At 34.0% G+C, this 20,063-nt stretch overlaps 1 protein-coding gene across 4 annotated transcripts in view; it reads right to left on the reverse strand.

Annotated features, from left to right (window-relative positions):
* The window catches only part of USP47 (ubiquitin specific peptidase 47), a 111,534-nt gene that overhangs the window by 14,126 nt on the left and 77,345 nt on the right, over window positions 1-20,063 (reverse strand). For all 4 annotated transcript variants that reach the window (XM_077761193.1, XM_077761191.1, XM_077761192.1 and 1 more), the window contains 11 exons: window positions 19,845-19,997; window positions 17,104-17,271; window positions 15,126-15,257; window positions 14,498-14,574; window positions 13,876-13,931; window positions 11,627-11,739; window positions 10,806-10,910; window positions 8,639-8,846; window positions 5,780-5,895; window positions 3,662-3,781; window positions 896-1,673 (listed from right to left, as the gene is read on the reverse strand). In XM_077761193.1, coding sequence (XP_077617319.1) covers window positions 896-1,673; window positions 3,662-3,781; window positions 5,780-5,895; window positions 8,639-8,846; window positions 10,806-10,910; window positions 11,627-11,739; window positions 13,876-13,931; window positions 14,498-14,574; window positions 15,126-15,257; window positions 17,104-17,271; window positions 19,845-19,997 — 2,026 coding nt within the window. The remainder of the gene's footprint in view (window positions 1-895; window positions 1,674-3,661; window positions 3,782-5,779; window positions 5,896-8,638; window positions 8,847-10,805; window positions 10,911-11,626; window positions 11,740-13,875; window positions 13,932-14,497; window positions 14,575-15,125; window positions 15,258-17,103; window positions 17,272-19,844; window positions 19,998-20,063) is intronic.

Here is a 20,063-nt window from a genome sequence, read left to right on the forward strand (position 1 = left end):
GGGTATCAATATGTGCTTTATTAATTTCAGAGAAGCTTCAAGTGAGAACAAAGTATTCTGAAAACTAAAATATAAAAGTGTAAGGGGTAATATTAATATTTGCATTGTTAAAGACTAAAGAAAAGTATTTGGTTTTTCGAGCTATTTCCCTTTTACACTTGAAGAATTTTGTATATTGAACCTGGTTGTCCTGCTAATTCTCTGGCTGTTTTAATCTGATGTTTTATAAAAGTTGTTTTACTATTTTCATGTTGGTGTGTTTTTATTGTTGCTGCTTCTCCCAAATACCTAAACTGACAGATCTCTTCAATCTTTTTGTGATTATACAACTGAGAATTTCTAGTTTATACTTTGCCTGGAACTTACTTCAAAGTATCAACTTTAAAAAAGCCCCTTTCCTTTTTCTGACTTTCCCAGTTAACTATGGACTATTTAGGGGGTGGGGGAAGGCAGTTATTTGCCTTGAGAGATAAAAAGAAGAGAGAGGATGCACATATAAAACCTTTTCCCGGGCAATGAATATCAAATTTTATCTTTTTGGTATATTATTTACTTTTTAAGCTCTTTTTTAGTTTTTAACTTAGAACTTTTATCATAATTCTTTCCTTTAAAGCAATTCTTAATTCTTTGCTTTAAAAAAAAGTCTTAATTCTTTTCTTTTTCACTTTTCTCCCCCAGAGTTCTGATGTCACTGCTGTCACAGGTCTGATGTGCTGTGGAGGTCCAAGGACACTTGTTACCACAACTGCCCCAAAAGTGAAAACAAAGTCAACAGAGAACACTCTTATAATCCAGGAAGTTACGGGTGATCTTAGAACAAAGTACTTAACTCTTAAATAAACCAAGAAACCAATTTGTGCTGTTTCAAGGAGTGGTTTTCTTTCTAAGTACATACATTTATGTCCTTCCCCAGAACCTTCGTCTGCAGCATAGGGTTCTGCTTTGAAATACATGTACTGTATTTCTCCCCTGCTCTTGCCACTCTCATCATATTCACTGTCCGTTCCAGAATCTTCTTCTGCTGTGTCCCATGTCTCTTTTTTCCCTTCATTTGCTTTAGTTCTTCTACTACTTGTGATGCTGTGAGAGTCAAGTCCATTAGCCAAGGGAATCTGAGCATTATCGGCATTGCACAAAGTGTCACTGCTATGACTGGAGCTAAGAATGTCACTGTCCACTGAACTTGTACTCCTGTCATTATTCACATCTGAGTCTGATCGTTCTTCAGATTGAAAATTTTCGGGATCAGAAGTCTGAATGTGCTGTTCAAGTTCTCTATTGTCCACTGACGCTGAAGAGTCCCTCTCATTGAGAGGTGATTCTATGTTTTCAAAGTCACTTGTCTCAGTACTTTTGCTGCTGTCCCCATTATCTCCATCTTGCTGCTGCTGTAGTGACAAGCTTTTGAGTTTTTCAGTGCTTTCTTCTAGAATAGCTTCCACAGACTTTAGGCTACCCACAGGTCCTTTGACTCTATCACAGTCATCATCCACATTACCAGAATCGCCCCCAGCTTTCTGGCATGCTGTCCTTTTAGAGTAAGAGCCTGGGGACTGTTCAGGTAACAAAACAAATAATCTGATCGTATTTGCATGACGATCCAGGAGTTTCCACAAATGAGAGTCTGTAAAGGCCATCTGGTAATCCAAAGTCTCAGAACTTTCAACAAATACCTATATAGTAAGTCAGAGAGTTACATTATATCATTAATTTTTAGTGACATTCATTCTCACTCATATCACCTCAATACAGGACAAAATGTTGTAAAATTTGGGATGATGACATTTCTAAAGGAAATCTGTACTGTTTTTGAAGACAAAATAAAATAAATATTCTGTTCATATGCCCTTGTAATTACCCATGAAACTGTGCTAAGATAGATACGACAGACACACACTTGAGCACGCGCACACAAAAGTTTATTGGGTTTTCTATTTTCAGAAAGTTTTTGTATTCCACATCTTGCTTATTAGGAAAACAAGTGTAGCATGAAACAGATAAAGAAACATACAAGGGCATTTTGGGAATGTAATACCAAAATCCAGATTATAGAAAATAAACCCAATGGACAAATGACTTGATTCTAGAGCAAATAAATGGCAAGGAAATAAACACACATGGGGGAGCTGTATGTTAAAACAGACTTGAGAGAAGGGGTACCAGGGTGGCTTAGTTGGTTAAGTTATCCAACTTTAGCTCAGGTCATGATCTCACGGCTCATGAGTTCAAGTCCCGCAATGGGATCTGTGCTGACAGCTCAGAGCCTGGAGCCTGCTTCAAATTCTGTGTTCCTCTCTCTCTGCCTCTCCCGTCCTCATGTTCTGTCTCTCTAAAATGAGTAAATGGTTTTAAAAAGTTAAAAAGAAAATAGACTTGAGAGGTATATCATGGACTTTATTTGGATCCTATCTGAACAAATGAATCCTATAAGAAAAAAATTTTACAAAACAATCAGGGAAACTTGAAATACTATCTGTTATAATATCTTTTGATATTAATTTATTGTTAAATTTTCTAGATGTAATAATATAATTATAGTTATGTTTTTAAAAAAGTTCTCGCCTTTTAGAGATAGACATTCAGATTATTTATAGATGAAATGATATTTCATCTGGGGATGTTTTTCAAATAATCTGGGGGGGAAGTACTGGTTAAATACAGATAAACAAGAGTTGATAACTATTCAATAAATGTTACAGATCAGGACCTTTAGCTAACCACTTAAAGAATAAAATAAAGTGAGATCCCACCTACTTTTTACCCTAAAGCAGTATTAGGATGGATTTTAATGATACACACATAAGCAGTAGATAAAAGTATCCAACGAAGACAGAGGTAAATAAAAAGTACACATTAGGAACAATAGGACAACACTAAAAAAGGTAAAATAAGATAAAAGACTAAACTGCACTAAGATAAATGAGACTGGAAAAGGCAATAAATAAAACATGACAAACAGGGAAAATTTTAGATGCAATTTATCCAGAGTTAACTAATGGTGTTAAGAATAAACACACATGAAAAATGATAAATGATAGAACAAGTCAGGAGATGGAACAAGAGATGAAACAAACAGATCAATGTGAACTTTCTCTTTTCTATCAGAGATAAATAAGTAGGTAAATGACCATCTTCTCTAGAGTAGGCATGTCTTTGACTTTCCCCATCAAGTACTGCTTTACATGAGAAGCTCGAGAATGAATGTAACATAATTCACAGAATCCAGACGACAAGATTGTTGTGGACAGAAATGGTTAGTAAGGCTTCATCAAGAGGCAGGACTAATCTGGGGCTTGAAAAAAAATGTAGGGAGGGGGGAAGAACACTGTAGGTGGGGGTAGCTCATGAACAAGACCTAGAAGAAAACCACCAAGACTGATGGAGGACAGGAAGAGGCCTGATCTGACCTGATTACAAAGGAAGGTAAATACCGACAGGCTGGGAGAATTTACAAGGTAAATTACAGACAAATAGTGGAAAGCTCTAGAGGCCAGTCTTATAATATGATTTAATTTACTATTATAGTAATAGCATTTTAATACTAGGACTTAGTATTTAATTCTAGTATTTAATACTAGAAAATAGTATTTCTAGTATTCTAGTATTTAGTAATTCTAGTATTTAATACTAGAAAATAGTAATGAAGAAATAAAAGACACACCTTGTTACTTCTAAAGAAGCCTTCAGCTTTCAGGGTCTTACTGGGCACCGTGAGGAGGCGCAGATCATTGTGGCAGCGCTCCAGTACTATCCGCATGGTCTCCGCAGGTAAGTGGATGGCCTGCAAGGGGAGCAATTCGGTAAAAAGGACTTGCAAGGACAATTCTGCTGGACTCAGAAATGTGGATGAAGAGACACTGCTGAGTTTTTATAAATAACAGAAAAAACTAAAAGAAAATAATCTCAGCGGAGGCTTACAAATTTTTACAGAATCTTATGGGGAAAATTATTCTATCCATTATTTACGTTGTAAATCAGGTGAACAAAGTATCACTTATAAACAGATGCTCTGAAACTATTTTAAAGGTAATGATTTCTCACTAAAAATTCTATTCCTCTCACACTTGCAAAGTAAATGAGGTGATGTGGCTCCAAAGAAATTGAATAACTGATTCTCTGAGAGCAGATGTCAAACTAGTAACTGTTTAACTCTTGAACTTTTGATGGGTTCTTTTGTATTCTACGGTTATTAATACTTTTACAAAATCATTTTTCTTCTGCCTAAAATGAGACTAAATTAATAGATTAAGTTTAAAGTTACTCTAAAATTACATGTCCTTAATTTGAGGTATCATTTTAGGAATTTCACAAGAGATGATCAAAATTTACATTAAAAAAAACATGATTTGTTTTCAACACAACTAATGATAACTAATTCTTAGGTGGTCTAGTTAGACTTTAACAGCTACCTTCCTTGGCAAAATATTTTGTGACTGCCTTTATTCTCTACAGATAATATTTTCCCCCAATAAAATTATTAACTTCTTCAGGGAAGGCAAGGTCATGTGTTTCTTTTGTATTCTACCTCAGTGCTCATACTCTAAATTAAACTGTAATAAGGAGCAAGTACACTAATGTAGTCTTTCTAAGAGCAATTAATTGTAAAATCTAACTCCAAAACATGATTTATCTCCTCGAATTATCTATTACTTTGGCAGAAGTGTTAGAGGTCATTATTGTTTTTATAACGCAATGATAATTAAAACCCAACTTTTACGTAATACTTCACAATTTTTTCCCCACAGACCATTTATTTATTCCATTAACGTTCACAAAAACCCTATTAAAATAGGCATTTAAAACAACCTAGATGAGCTCAAAGACAATATTGCCATAGAGAAATGACTGGAAGGTGGATCAACTTCTCACTTGCTATTAGTGAACAATTTCCACTACAGCAAGGCATCTGAACCTAGGGCTTAAGAACCCTGAAAATTTTCAGGGTTTGTGTGTGTGTGTGCTCAATGTTCTATAGAATAATAGTATAATCATTTCTCTGGAGTAGACTAGCTTTTTGTCCAAGGAAATTTGAATGTTTTCATCATATTTTTCCAGCTCATAAATTCTGAATGAGTCTATGCTGTTTATCACTCACTCACCGAATATGGCCAGTATTTAACTCACACCTTGCCTGTCAAATCTGCTCCTCTACCATACTCTTCCATTTCTATTACTAGATCACTAACTTTGTGGCTACCCAAGTTTAAAACTCCTCAGTTCATCTGCACTCTTTCTTGCCTTACTCCAACCAATCCCAAGTCCTGTAGATTCTATGTATATAGTCATTCTTATAATCTACCCCTTATTTCCTTTCAAGTCCTCTGCCTTCACCTGCACGATTTCGACAGTCTTCTCATCTACGTTCCTGACTCCCCCTCTGTCCAGGAACTTGCCATTCTACAGTACAGCTCTCATCATACCACTGGAAAACAAACACATAACACACTTCCTACTGGAAAACAAACAAATAACGCACTTTCCATTGCCCACATCAAACAGAGCCTATGCTTTTGTATTTACTATTTAAAAACTCTCTATGAAATAAACTGACTTCTACTTCTAGGCATGTACTTTACGGACGTCGGGCCAAACACATATGCCATTACCATGTGCACTTGCCTCACACTTCCTGGCCTACATACTTTGGTCACTTGGTGTCATCCACTTGAAGTGTGCTTTTTTTCCTAACTGTACTTGCCTCCGACATTCAAAACTGTCACACAATGCTTTGTACAGAACAAGCACTCAAAAATATTCACTGACCAATTTCAAAACTTACCTTTGAAATAAGCTGTTTGAACTCTGTGACCGTTTGATTTAAGTAAGCGCGAACAGTGACAGGAGCAGCTACAGATTCTGCCTTAAGATCAACAACATGAACTTTAACCATCACTTCTGAAAAACAAAAAATATTTGAAAAACACAAAAACATAAGTGGATGTTATTTTAAAAAGCATATTTCACATGAGCACTGCATTCTTAACGTGTTGTCAATATATGGCAAGGTAACAGTTTTCTATTAAGACAGTAGACATAACAATGTTATATATGTATATAATACATGATAAACTTCTTCACAATTTATCATATTACAAACATCTACAAAGAAATGGAAATGAGCCTAATAAAAAAGTTCTCCTAGGTCTCTTTAAAAACAATGACAACATTCAAAATGTGATTTTTGAAAAATTCATGGTTTGTTTCCTTCTAAAACATAACACACTGTCAAATTTATCAAGCACATTAAGAAAGCTCCTGGGTGGCTCAGTCAGTTAAAGCTTCTGACTCTTGATCTCAGCTCAGGTCATGATCTCAGTTAGTGAGTTCAAACCCTGTATTGTGCTCTGCACTGATGGCACAGAGCCTGCCTGGGATTCTGATTCTCATTCTCTCTGCCCCTCCCCTGCTTGTGTACTCATGCTCTCTCTCTCACTCAAAATAAATAAATGAACTTAAAAAAAATATATATATATATATAAAGTTGCAAAATACAGACCCAAACCACAATATTAAATTACTAGAGAATGCAAAACAAATTCTAAAGGGGACCTAGGCAGGCCTACTTGCTTTTGATCAACTTGTATTATACCACTCAAGATCTTGTGCATAATCAAAGACCTCTTTTGCTCCAAATAATATTCTCTACATTCTACAGAAAATTTGACAAAAAAATGCTTTGGTTTACATGGTGGTTGTTTTTTTTTTCACTTAAATTCTTCATATTACAATTTAATACTATCTTCTCCTCTTCTGCTTTCAGATTATATATATCTAAACTTTTAGTTACCAGAAAAGCAAATAATCTTCAAACAGTTATTTTCTGGCTTAAATGCTGTACTTTCCTTTATGAAGTATACATAAATCATCAGTTTTTTCCCTAAGTTCCTAATCTAAATGCTGAAGTCATTATTAATGAATAAAGAGAATGTTAGCTGCAAGTTTTACAACCCACACTCACATTTAGAGTTCTCTCTTTTCACGTTTACTTTTGAGAGAGAGACAGAGTAAGAGCAGGGGATAAGCAGAGAGAGGGGGGAGACACAGAAACTGAAGCAGGCTCCAGGCTCCGAGCTGACAGCACAGAGTCTGAGATGGGGCTTGAACCCATGAACTGCAAGATCATGACCTGAGCTGAAGTCAGATGCTTACCCAACTGAGTCACCCAGGTGCCCCTAAAGTTCTCTTTTTAAAAAGTGGTTTTATTGCTGACTCGTGTTATACTTTAATCATAATTTTTGCTATTTAGCCCAAAAATAATCTGCAAGAAAATGCTTCATAAGAATTCTTTACAAGCAGAACAAAGCCTGACTGATGGAGCCCTTAAAAGAGTATCCTACTTAATCTACTTTGGAAAGAGGAGCCTTGGTTAAAGAAGGAAAAAAAGAGAGGTTTATAGGATCTGCAGAGGAATAGAATATGAAAGAACAGAGGAAGGTTTCTTATTTTTGGTTTTTAGGTTTTTTTGAGAGAGAAAAAGAAGAGCATGGATGCACACGCATGAGCAGGGGAGGGGCAGAGAGAGGGAAAGAGAATGATAAGCAGGCTTGCCATCAGCATGGAGCCTGATGAAGGGCTCAAACTTATGAACCATGAGATCATGACCTGAGCTGAAATCAAAAGTAGGACGCTTAACCGACTGAGCCACCCAGGCAGGCGCCCCTAGAAGAAGGTTTTGTGAGTTCAATTTTTAGAAAAAAAAAGTAAAGAACCTAAGTCTGAATTGTAACAACTGATAGAAGGAATTTAGGGTCATGACAATAGTAAAATTCTCTAAAATTATTTAAACATTTTTATTTTCCTCTGTTTATTACAGTTCACATAGAGTGATTACCAGAAAACTTTGGACATTTAACTGTCTTTAGGGACTACTCTGGTTAAAGCTGGGAATGTAGTGTTTTGCTTTCCAGATAAGTCTCAAACAAACAAAAAACTTCAAGATACTGAGGAATGTGATAGATTTAACAAAGACAAAAAAAAGTTGAAGTTCCTGGGACCTGCAAAATGGAGAAGATGGAGAAAAATAAAAAGTGTTGGCAGCAATGGGTTATGAAAGCACCTCTTCAAGGAAACCCTGAAAAATCAGACTCTACTTCTGAGAGTTGATGAGAATAAACTTCTTTTGGACTTGGGTCTTCTCTATAAATACAGAGGGGGAAGAGGAGAGAGAAAGGAGGATGATTCAGCACTGAAAACTCCCACTGAAGGCTACAAGCTAATGTTTTTAAATTTTATGTATACCTCTTTGAAAGTAATCTAGAACTTAATTCTAAGCTTGTTGCTACTTACTAACCTATCAGAATTATTCCACATTTTAAGAACATAAAAAAATAAATAAAATTAAACTCATTTCTATTTTTTTTTAATTTTTTAAACATTTATTTATTTTTGAGAGACAGAGAGACAGAGAATGAACAGGGGAGAGGCAGAGAGAGAGGGAGACAGAATATGAAATAGGCTCCAGGCTCTGAGCTATCAGTACTGAGCCCGATGTGGGGCTCAAACCCACAAACTCCGAAAACATGACAAGAGTCGAAGTTGGACACTTAACCGACTGAGCCACCCAGGCACCTCGGCTCATCTCTACTTAAAAACCTTCTTGTGAAAATGTTAAGTCCGGTATAGCCGTAGAATTCTTTACCTCCAGGTTTATAAGACTGAAAAACTTGGTCAGGCTTTCTCGTCTCCAACAGGAGATCGAACATGTACGTTGACTTGACCCCTCCTAGCAGAAGTCCCATTGGGGTGTCTTCCTCTCCTTCATACGATCGTTCCAGGTAATCGTGAAACTCATCATATTTTACAAGGCGACAGCAATCCATGGGTAGGACCTCTTCTAAGTCCATCATCTAAAAGAAAGAAAGGCCCAAGAAAAAAATAAATACACACATAGTTAAGTCTGATGTGTTATTGCACCACCAACAGGCTTAACAAATAATACAATTCATATATTTATGATATGCATCAAAGCTCAAAGACATCTAAGTTAAAGGCATTACTTCAATGCTATTTTTAATTACCATTATTTCATTATCCCCTAAATCATACAACTTATGTGCCAACAAATTTTAAAGACATTCCTGGTTTTAAAAGTTAACACTCTAAACTTTAGATGGACTCAAAATCAAAGTATTATAAGCTCTTGCACTATAATCACTACACTGGAACCAAGAGGAGAACCAAGAGAATATGCAGCTTCTACTGCATTAATCCAATCTGGAGAAGAACTGGTGATGACACGTTTGGGTTTAAACAGCTTGCTAAGCACAGGGGGACAGCACGCCTTGCAGAGCCACCACAGAGGCCACAGCTTCCGTGTCTCCCATGAGCCATCTTGCAGCTCCCCTTCCATATGAGCCTCCAGAGATCTACAGCTCAGGGCACAGGATTTCTGTCATAAAATCTCCCTCTGGCCCATGTTACTGGTAGATGGCATACTCTGGATGCAACATCTCTTAAGCAAAAAATGAACTGCCTGGAGACGGAAAGGATTACTTCAAAATATTTCGTACTTACTTTAAGGTTTGTGATCAGGACCTTCAACAAAAATAGTAAGCTTTGCTGTCCCCACCGACCTCTATTTACCCCCCACCCTCCCAAAAGATGGAGCTCTCTTTCTGGTACATAAGACTGGTTTATTTCTCTCTTTTGTCTGTTTGACTCTTTATATTTAAGAACTTTTACTTCCAATTTTTAAGACAACCTTCTTTTTGCCATCCTGCATTAAAAACTACTGGAATGTAAAATAATGTTACTGCTATTACAGATTGTAAAACTGTTTAGTTAAGATGTTTTCTCTATTTTAGTTTCATTTGGTTTCACTACTGTTTTGCAAAGATGGTACTTAAGAGTCCACCACTGTGTTTAAAGGATTTTTACTTTTAATGAGGTATATCCAGAGCTATCTATTCATTTTATTGTCTCAGTTCATTCATTTACTCATCCACATAACTCATCCAAATTTTGATTCTCCTGCACACCAGGGAAAATGTACTGGAAATGCAATTGTGAGCAAAACCAGAATACTGTAATGTAGCATGCATTTTTTTCTCTAACTAATGACTTTACTTTCAGTTCAATGATATTCATATTTATATGCAAAGGACAAAAAATATTTAATTTATCAAGTATTACAGACAACCATGTAGAATAATCTGGTTAAAGAATGGTTCCCTTTCTATCTGCTTTTTAAAACACACTAATAGCTTTCTATTATTCTCAGAATACATTGCAATCACTATGTGTACAAAGTCTCTAATTCGATTTTTTGCTACTCTCTTCTCATTCAAGACAATCTAAATACAATGTCCCTTTTCTCAGTTTTTTGATCACGCCAGCCACAACCTCATCTCAGTTTTTATACATGTTGTTACCTCTACTAAAATATTCCCCCCAACTTTTTGTATAGCTGTCTGTTTCTCATGGTTAACATCTCAGGAGAAATAATCTCAATATATTACTGATTTACTTTACAGCATCTAAACAATAAAATATTTGCAACTTGTGAAAGGCTCTCAATACATATCTGTTAAATGAATGAAAAAGAATAAATATTTTTGTTTCTAATTCTAATTCTTGTTCTATAAAACTGAATTGGCTTTCAGGGTGAGAAATCTCTCCAACTCAACTGAGTATGTTCCAAAGATGTATAAGCCATACCCACTGAGAGAGAAATGATGTAAATAGACTATCAAATTTACTGCAAGTGCTTATATTACTATTGACCATAATAAAAACTTTTGGAAAATATATTAATACTGTTATCTAAGATATCAATAATTAAATGTCAACAGTGTAATTAAACATACCTTATAAGCCATTTCTACTGCTTCCTTTAATGTCTTATCCTTATGAACCTCCAATTTATTTTCCATCATTACTTGTTTCACAGGATGCAAACAGAATAATTTTATCTAGAAAATGTAAAACATTGACATCACCTCAGCAAGTCATGAATCAAAATGTAATTCTTTTGTAGATAGTATTTGTTTCCTAATAGTCAAAATATTATAATTTAAAATATATATAACTGAGACCATTCTCTCCCGTGTCTATTTTTCTCAACAATGGAAAGTGACTATGTTTCATCTTATAAGAATTCAAAAACATTAATTTTAGCAACTGCATGTTTCTTTATAAGCATGTATCATAATTTAAGTAATCATTCTCTTACTGACATATATTCAGGTTGTTTTAAGTTGTTCCCTAGTTTGGAAAATACTGTGATAAATGTTTTGGTGGTCAAAATTTTTATAGCATCTGTGGTTATCTCTTTAAGAGATATTTCCATAAGAGAATTATATAAAACAAGATGAATCTGCTTAAAGCTATTGATAAATTCTATTCAATTTCTATGTGATATGGTTTTTACCACTTTATTATTTTTGTAGCAGAATGTGACAATGCTTATGTCACTGTAACCTTAACAGCACTGAGTATTATCACACGTTAATGCTTATTAATGCATAAAAATGAGATCTTACTTCAATAGTAAGAGTTTGTTGTACTGCTTAATGATCATCATAGTATAACTGTCTACAGAATCAGTCTAATGAATGTGTTATGAGAATTGCAGTTAAGCAAACTTCAAAAGTACATTTTAATTAAAAGTAAACTTATGAAATCTAACCTTGCATGTATTGCGCTCAATTTCTCGTTGCCTTTTTTCTTGTTCTTCCAATTCTCTCTCCCTCTGCACCAAGTTTTTGATATGTTCTGGATATTCATCTACTTCTAGAAATTCTATTGTAATAAAAACAGGGTAAGACAGAGTCATTGGAAATTGAGCTTCCTTTACTTAATTTTGCTCTATTATGTTCCCACAGTATATTTCTGAGAGCTCTCTTCAAAACAGATCTCAGTTACATCAATCTCTCAACTTAGAACATCAGCTTCTTCCACACAAGAGTGAAGAGGTAATTGATAATGGCACATGGTTAGGTCTCATATATTTTAAAAAACCATACATTTCATCCATAGTATCTCTTGGCTCTCAGAAACTCTGGCATGCAGATTAAAACTTACAATGAAAAAGTCTCTCTGAAACTTTGAGATAAAATAACTTCTAATTTCATTATCACCATCAAATTGTGTGACCTTGGGCAAGTTTACTTCTCCAGGCCTTGGTTTCTTCAGCTTATTAATACATCTACCCCACAGAGTATTTACCTGGCATATAATAAAATGTAATAAATGTTGCTGCTGCTGATATTACAAATGCTATTTGTTGTTATTATTCACTAGTACACTCATCTTTCCTTTGTTCTCAAAGCAATCTTTTAGCTATTTTCTATCCACAGATTTTTATATGTAACTCAAAGTATTAAAAGTGACAATATGAGAATATGACACTATTTAATAAATCCAATGATTATCAGACATTATAAATAGGGAGAACAATTTTTATATATGTATGTATATATAAAATAAAATCCCTGTGGAAGGTAAAAATCAACTATTTCTAGAAATGAACTCACTACATTGTAAAAATATTCCATAGCATACATAAAGCGCCCTCTAGTGTTTCATCACAAAACTACATTTTTGTAGTAGATAAAGGAAACCTGAGTTATTGCCCTAATGGAAATATCTGGAATGTTGGGTGCCACAGAGGACACAAGAACTAAAATCCTGGCTCTGCCTCCAGGTAGCTATGATCTTGGACAAGTTAATCTTTGGGGTATCATTCCTTTATCTGTAAAGTTAGAATGATTACTCTCCTCTGAAATCTCTGTTCTAAAATGACTTCTTTTCATAATTTCCTCCCCCCCCCCCATTAATNCATTATATGACAGACTCTAGACTCTGGATTATCATTAGTATAAAGACAAATTATGTCCTAAGCCTTGTACCAACTGAATTCACAATCTAATGAGGGTTACAAAAATGTAAACAAAAACATACACTACCCTAAAACAGATTTTACAGTACAGTAGTTTCTAAACAAACAAAAATCAAGGTCAAAGACGATAGTAATTATGAAAAGAAGGTGAGCCAACATATCACATATGTATACATCTACATGTACACACAAACACACCTAGTTATTCGCAATACTGCTTCAATCAGAGTCAGCATTAAGAAAAAAGGGGAACTGAAGTATTTTAAGGTAATAATAAAAAAGATAAAAGACAAACCCACATGCTTTGTATACAGGATTATTTTGGGGACTCTCAATACAATTAAAATATAATAAAACTTTATTTGCTTTTTTTGCTTTATTTGCTTTTATTTATAAAATAAAATAAAACTTTATTTAATTTTTAAGAAAATAAGCGAAGATATTTAACTTTAGCTTTCAGGAACTTTCTAGAGTGGTAAGTCAGAAGTTGACTTTTTTAAGGCTCTCCATCCAAAGCATTTTGATAATAAAATACTCCAAAGGCTTATACCAAAAAAAAAGCAATCATAGCTAAATTTGAGTTATTACTATGTACAAGACATGATGCTAAATGCTAAAAAAATGTTATCTTGTTTAATTTCTCATTACAATCCTATAAAATACTATGATCATCCCCAGTTTACAGGTGTGGAAAGTAAGATTTAGAAAAGTTAAATAACTTGCTCTAGGCCATCTAGATGGCGAGTCAGGACTGCTACACAAGTCTGAGGGTTAACATCACTGAGCACTATCTAATGCAAATAAATATCCCACTTTTTTAATGCAGAGTAAGTTTTATCTCTTAGTGTATTAAAAAACAGTTCAAGTTTTTCCAAGTGTTTTCACCAGTTGGTATTATCTCATAACAGTCTTTGTAATTAATTTTTCTAGGCATAATAAAACAATCATCGTATCCTTTAAAAGTAGTTATCTGGGTTTGCCAAACTTACAAAAGAAATTAGTACAGATTAAAATCCAATAACTACATGTTAACATACTTGCATTTCGTGCTGGATCCTTCAATCTATATATCAGCATATAAGCATTTGTGGAGCTAGTAGAAATATAAAAAAGATTAATGTCAACAAAAAGTAGATTGCAAAGATTCCATTTCCCAGTATCAAATAATCTGTTTTAATAGTTTTTCTTTGTTTCAAACAATTATAAAACCATGTAAGTGTTCAAAGACAGGTTCAAACTTAAAACATTGTAGAAAAAAAAAAAAGGAGAATCTACTTTGCTTTTCCTGACAGGCTTATAAGAAGATTCCACATCTCCTCTTGGTTACACAGTTAAGTCTTCAAAAAAAAAAAAATAAACAAAACCTGTGTCCTAGAGCCACTACTACAGTTAAGCCAGGAGTCAGCATTTCTCAGCCATATTGAAGTTATTGAACTCTGTTATTAAGGGGATAAGATCAACACACAATACTTAATTAAACAAAGGAGTATAGTGACATCTCAATAAAAACTTTATTTCCAAAACCTAGAGGCAGGAAGGGTTTGGTCCATGGGTTATAGTTTGCTGACCCCTGGGTTAAATTTCTTTAATGGTAAAAAAAATGCTGAGAAGCTATAGTTAACGCTAATTTATAAACAGTACAAATCAGGAAGTATTTACCTTGCAAAAGCACTTGAGTAATATCCTCTGCTTCCTGAAGATCCACCATGAGTTTTCTTAATGTCCTCTTGGGTTATCTAAAAAGTTGTCACACTATTTACTTTTTTCTAAAATCTAGAACATCATTACCTTTATGTCAACAAGTAAGCCAATTTTAATCTCAGAGTTAAAATGGACCATACAATGGCCAATTCACAAAATTTGATCAGAATGATTGGCTCCTACCAGCCAGTTAGTTCTAGTGCTCAACAGGTAGCCCATATGAAGGCTCAAGACAAAAAAAAAAAAAAAAAAAGGGGGAGCTTGNCTGGAAACACTTAGCAAGCCCCAAACAAAACAAATAAACTCTACTGTTGATTAGAAACAGCTCTACTCTTGTCTTTAAGAATAATCTTTAACACACCCTCCTTGGGGTGCTTGAGTGGCTCAGGCGGTTAAGCATCTGACTCTTGATTTCAGCTCAGGTCATGATCTCACGGTTCGTGAGATCGTGCCCCATGTTAGGCTCTGCACTGACAGTGCTTGGGATTCTCTCTCTTCCTCTCTCTGCTCCTCTGGCTTACATGTGCACACATGCACTCTTTCTCCCTTAAAATAAATAAATGAAAGAAAAAAAAAACGTCCTTACCCTGCTGACATGCTGATCATTGAAGCTGTACCACTGTTCATCACTGAATGACTTTATACAAGCATAATAATGACCACCAGCAGCACTTCCTGAATGAACCATAACGGAGAAGAGCTCATAGATCAAGGAATTCTAAGGGGAAAAAATAAAAGTACCTCAGAGAAGAGAAAGAATTTCCCTTCTTTGTGTATTTCTCATTCCCTATTAATACAGAGTAAAATATTAGAGTTGTCCTACATATTTACTGTAGGCACACTTTCCTCTAAGATAACTAAAATGGCAAGTCATCACATAATTTTATATATCAGAGTTTCATTCAGTGTATTCCTTCACATTTTAATTATGTTATAATCTCTGTAACTATGCATATCTGAAATATAATGTTATTTTTGTAAAAATAAAACAATAATCTGAAATTTCAGAAGCAGTTCTAATTACAAGACTATTCTGGTATGCACAGTCAAGATCAAGAAATCCCAAATAATGTTTTTATTCAATAAGATTATTCTATTTCCTTTGCAAAAAGAGCTGAGCATTAAAATGAATTAGAACATTTTCTAATGTATTTATGTAATATCTGTGATACAGTGATCTACTGATTTGACATCTCTCAAGTATGCAAAGATGGTTCAATGTCAGAAGATCAATCTATATAATACAGGCTAAATTAGAAAAATTACATGATCCTATCAATTGACTCAGAAAAAGCATTTCCTGAAATCCAAAACTCATTCATGACAAAAATGCTTAAGAAACTAGGATGAGGGAAACCTCATTAGCTTAATAAAGCACACCTACAAAAAACCTAGAACCAACATCATACTTAATGATGAGAAACTGAACACTTTCCTCCTGAGATTAAGGCAAGAACGCCCTATCTCACCACTCCTATTCAACACTGTAAGAAATCCTACTTACAGCAGTAAGACAAGGGGGAAAAATAAAGACAGATGTAACTGGTTATGTAGAAAAACAGGCAGAGAATTAGATTTGGCCTTTGAGCCACAGTTGCCAACCCTTGCTTGAATGCAATGTTCTTTACACTAAGTTATAATGTATCCGCTACATTATTCATCACATAGAAATTCATGTACATCTATCTGCCCTGAAACAGATAATTTTAAAAGGCAAATGATGATGGTGGTTGCAATAATGCAAGAGAAATTCCATTCTTAAATACTGCCTTAATAACTCTGTATTTAATATGACTTGGAAGAGTTGAAATACTGATCAGTCTTCAGGCTATTCATTCATAATTTATACATGCTCAAGACATCTGACCTATAATTCTCTCCTCAATAAAGCAGATTATATGAATATGAAAGAAATGGTTTGATAACATCTTAAAAATCATTGATACCATGACATAAAAGATTCTATAACAGAGATTATCAAATCCAGTAGTTGTCAAATTATAATCCATATATAAAACTATACATATATAAACACATATATCTCCATATATTAAAAAACTATATCATTTTTTTTAAAAGTGCCTTAAGGGCTATGATGGGGAGGCGAGAGAGGCTGAAGGCTTTGGTTTTCCCCTACCTCAGAAAGATCAGTTCTATTATTAACTATTTCATAAGGAGTTTCAGAGTCAGAATTTTAAAATGAATGGATGTAGTCAAATACTTTCATTTTGCTATATGAGAAAACACTTATATAAAGATTTAGAGGCTTGGTATAACTTTTAAGGCAGAAATGGTTTCCTTTTCCATACCACCACCTAGCTTACTTACATAGCTACAGATCAGCCCCCCAAAATTCATACTTTTGCCTCTAAGTTTTTTCCTAAAGTTTAATTATGATCACATACATACATTAAAAAAAATAAAAGCTTTAAAAAAGTCTTACTTTTCAAAAATTACTTCTCCTAAGGAGAATTTATTCGTCATAACCGCTACAGAATTATATAGCAGCTCAGAAATCATTTTACTTTCTCTTTCAACTAAAACTCACAAACTATAAAAGGTACCTTTTCAAGTCCAGGTTTTGAAATCTTTTCAGTTCCACTATTACTTTCAAGGCAGATCCCTTCATCAACACCATCATCATTCGAAAAATCATTGCTCATCTGATCGCTGTGACAACTGCCTTCATTTTCTGCCCCGCTGTCAGTGCAACTTTCGGTCTGAGGGGATTTCTTAATAAAACATAATTATCTTACAATTACAAGTTAAATAAAGGAAAAACATATACTCAGTTAAGCCTTTTACCTACTTGCTGCTAACTTTTTCACATAACTTCAGATATTATTAATCAAAATATTTATTTTAAGTAAATTTATCTTATCTTAGAGAGTCCTTAAATAGAATTAAACAAAAAAAAGTGTATTTTAGAGCCAAATGTCCATCGACTGATGAATTGATAAAGGAGATTTATAAATATATACATATATATCATGACATATACGTATGATATATATGTGAAGATGTGATACACATACACACACAATGGACTATTACTCAGCTATCAAAAAGAATGACATCTAGGAGTCCCTAGGTGACTCCTAGTTGGTTAAGTGCCTGAGTGTTGATGTGAGGGAGGTGGTTGGGAAATGGGCTGAATGGTGATGGGTATTAAGGACGGCACTTGTTATGATGAGCACTGGATATTATGTGTATTAGTGATGAATTGCTAACTTTTAAGAAAAGCATATTTTAAAAACATTTCTATTAATGTCCTTAAAATTCAAATACAATGAATCAGTGATTCAGAATTCTAATTAAATCCCATTTATGCTTATAGTTGCAAAGTAACAATGTAAATTACCATTTATTTCACTAAACTCTGTAAAAGCTGTGAACCTAAATGCCAAAATGAGCCTTTGTTCTCAAATCCCAAAACAATATCACCTCTTTTCTTGGACAAAAAGTTAAGTTTTATTTATCCTTGGGCTAGGTATTAGACACCATTAAAAAGAAAAACAACATTGAATCTATCCTCAAGAACTTTACATTCTAGCATACAGGAGGTAGAAATATAACAACAAAAAAAATCACACTTTTTCATGCTTTTATGATTTTTAAATCCCTTTCATGCAAACTTACTTTGAAGGAATCTACTTCCTAGAAATCCCCAAACAACTCCTTGCCCCCTTTTCCTTAGATATTTTATATGCGTATCTAAAAATGTTTCTGTTTAAATAGTTTGAGAATTCTTCTGTGAGATGTAGGCTCTAGATATGTTATATAGGAGTTCTGAAATTAACCAAGCAATACATAATAATAAGCACCAACTTTTTGCCAAGAACTTTGTTGTGGGGACTGCATCTAACATACAACAGTCTTCACCCCTTGAGACAGTAAAGTTTAAATAAAAACCAACTCTAGAACTCTACACGGAGTCCAGAGATCATTCCTGATGCTCCTTTAGGCCAGAACATCTCTTCTCCCAAGATATGGACCTGGAACATACTAAAAGTTCCTGTGAAACTAGATTTAGGTTTTCTTTATTTGTAGAAGATTTCCTTTTACAAGAATATATTAGGTCTATACAGAAAACTGAGCCAATACTAATCTCTGTGTAGGACTCCTGTAAAGACTTTGTCTATTTTGAAACTTTGGTATACCTGGAATAGATTTCCTAGCTTGAGCATAAGTGTTTGAAATACCATTTTAAATTAAACCTTTCAAAATGTTACCTGGTCATAGGTATCATTCAATGAACATCTACTTTATCTAAAGCAGTCTTTTTATGAAAGCTATAAAGAGTAAATATTGCCCTTATTTTACAGACAAAGAAAGTGAGGCTCAGAAAAGCTGCTCTTCTATACCACATCATCTCTTAAGAGCATTAACTAAAACTTCATGAATGTTTAAAATCACTTTTGTGCTTTTGGGATATCGTATTTTTATAACTAGAGTGGTAAGTTCCAATCAGAAAAAAATGATTCATGGTAGTTTTGAAATAAATATTTATCACTTTCTAAGGATTATGTCAAATGACTATAAATATTTCCCATAATGAAATCAGAAGTTTTCAAAAGAATAGAGTGGGATATTAAGAATCTTTTACTGAATAAGGTTAGGGGAATCATAGAATTTAGAGGGAGTCAATGAGTAGAAGAATTGATAAGCTTTACCTGTGTCCTCCAAAGTTCTATTCTTCAAACTATTTAAATAAAGTTCTGACTACAAAAAAAACCTAATTAAGAAAGGAAAACAGACAAAATACCCTTATTTCTAGCTTTCTAACCTAGTCTATTTCAGAGGTGGCAAACTTTAACTGAGAATAACCCAGAAACCATAATCCTTGAAAAAGACACTAAAACAAATATAAGTAATAAAGGACATACTGCCCAATTTGCTCATTTTACTTACATAATTGTTGTGTTTATTATGTACCAGAAACATAGGGCAGCCCATCTCTAGATAAGTGTCTTTTGCTAAGAAAGTTATAAAACATAAGATCATCGCTCAAATTAAAGACAGAGTTCCAGAGTTTGGAATCTTTTAGTCTTTTCAAAGAATATCATAAGTTATTCTGATCAAACAAGATTATGTGACATAATTTATGGTAAACAAAAAAAGTATACAAATCTAGATCTTTTTATATAACTTGCCATTACAAAATATGGAAAGAAATGAAAACCTTCTACCAAGACAAGCCTAAACAACACCAGTGTTGCTACCTCAAATAGCTCCTTTAATTAAACACATGACCAACTAAAATGGATTACTATCTTTTAACAAATAAATGTAATAAATATTTTACCTCATCTTCAACATCAATAAATGTACTCATATCTAGCTCCTCAGGAAATGTCATCCGATCATTCAATTTAATCCTGTGCATGGTTGTATAATCAAAATCAAACCTTTTCAACTGTAAGGTCAGCAGATAAGGGAAATGCAAAAACCGAAGACCCTAAAAAAAAAAAAAGGGACCTATTGAATATTGAATATAATCTCAGATAATTTAGTATTAATTTCT

Source organism: Crocuta crocuta, unplaced genomic scaffold (genome assembly GCF_008692635.1).
Source record: "Crocuta crocuta isolate KB4526 unplaced genomic scaffold, BGI_CrCroc_1.0 scaffold233, whole genome shotgun sequence".
Classification (NCBI taxonomy): Eukaryota; Metazoa; Chordata; class Mammalia; order Carnivora; family Hyaenidae; genus Crocuta; species Crocuta crocuta.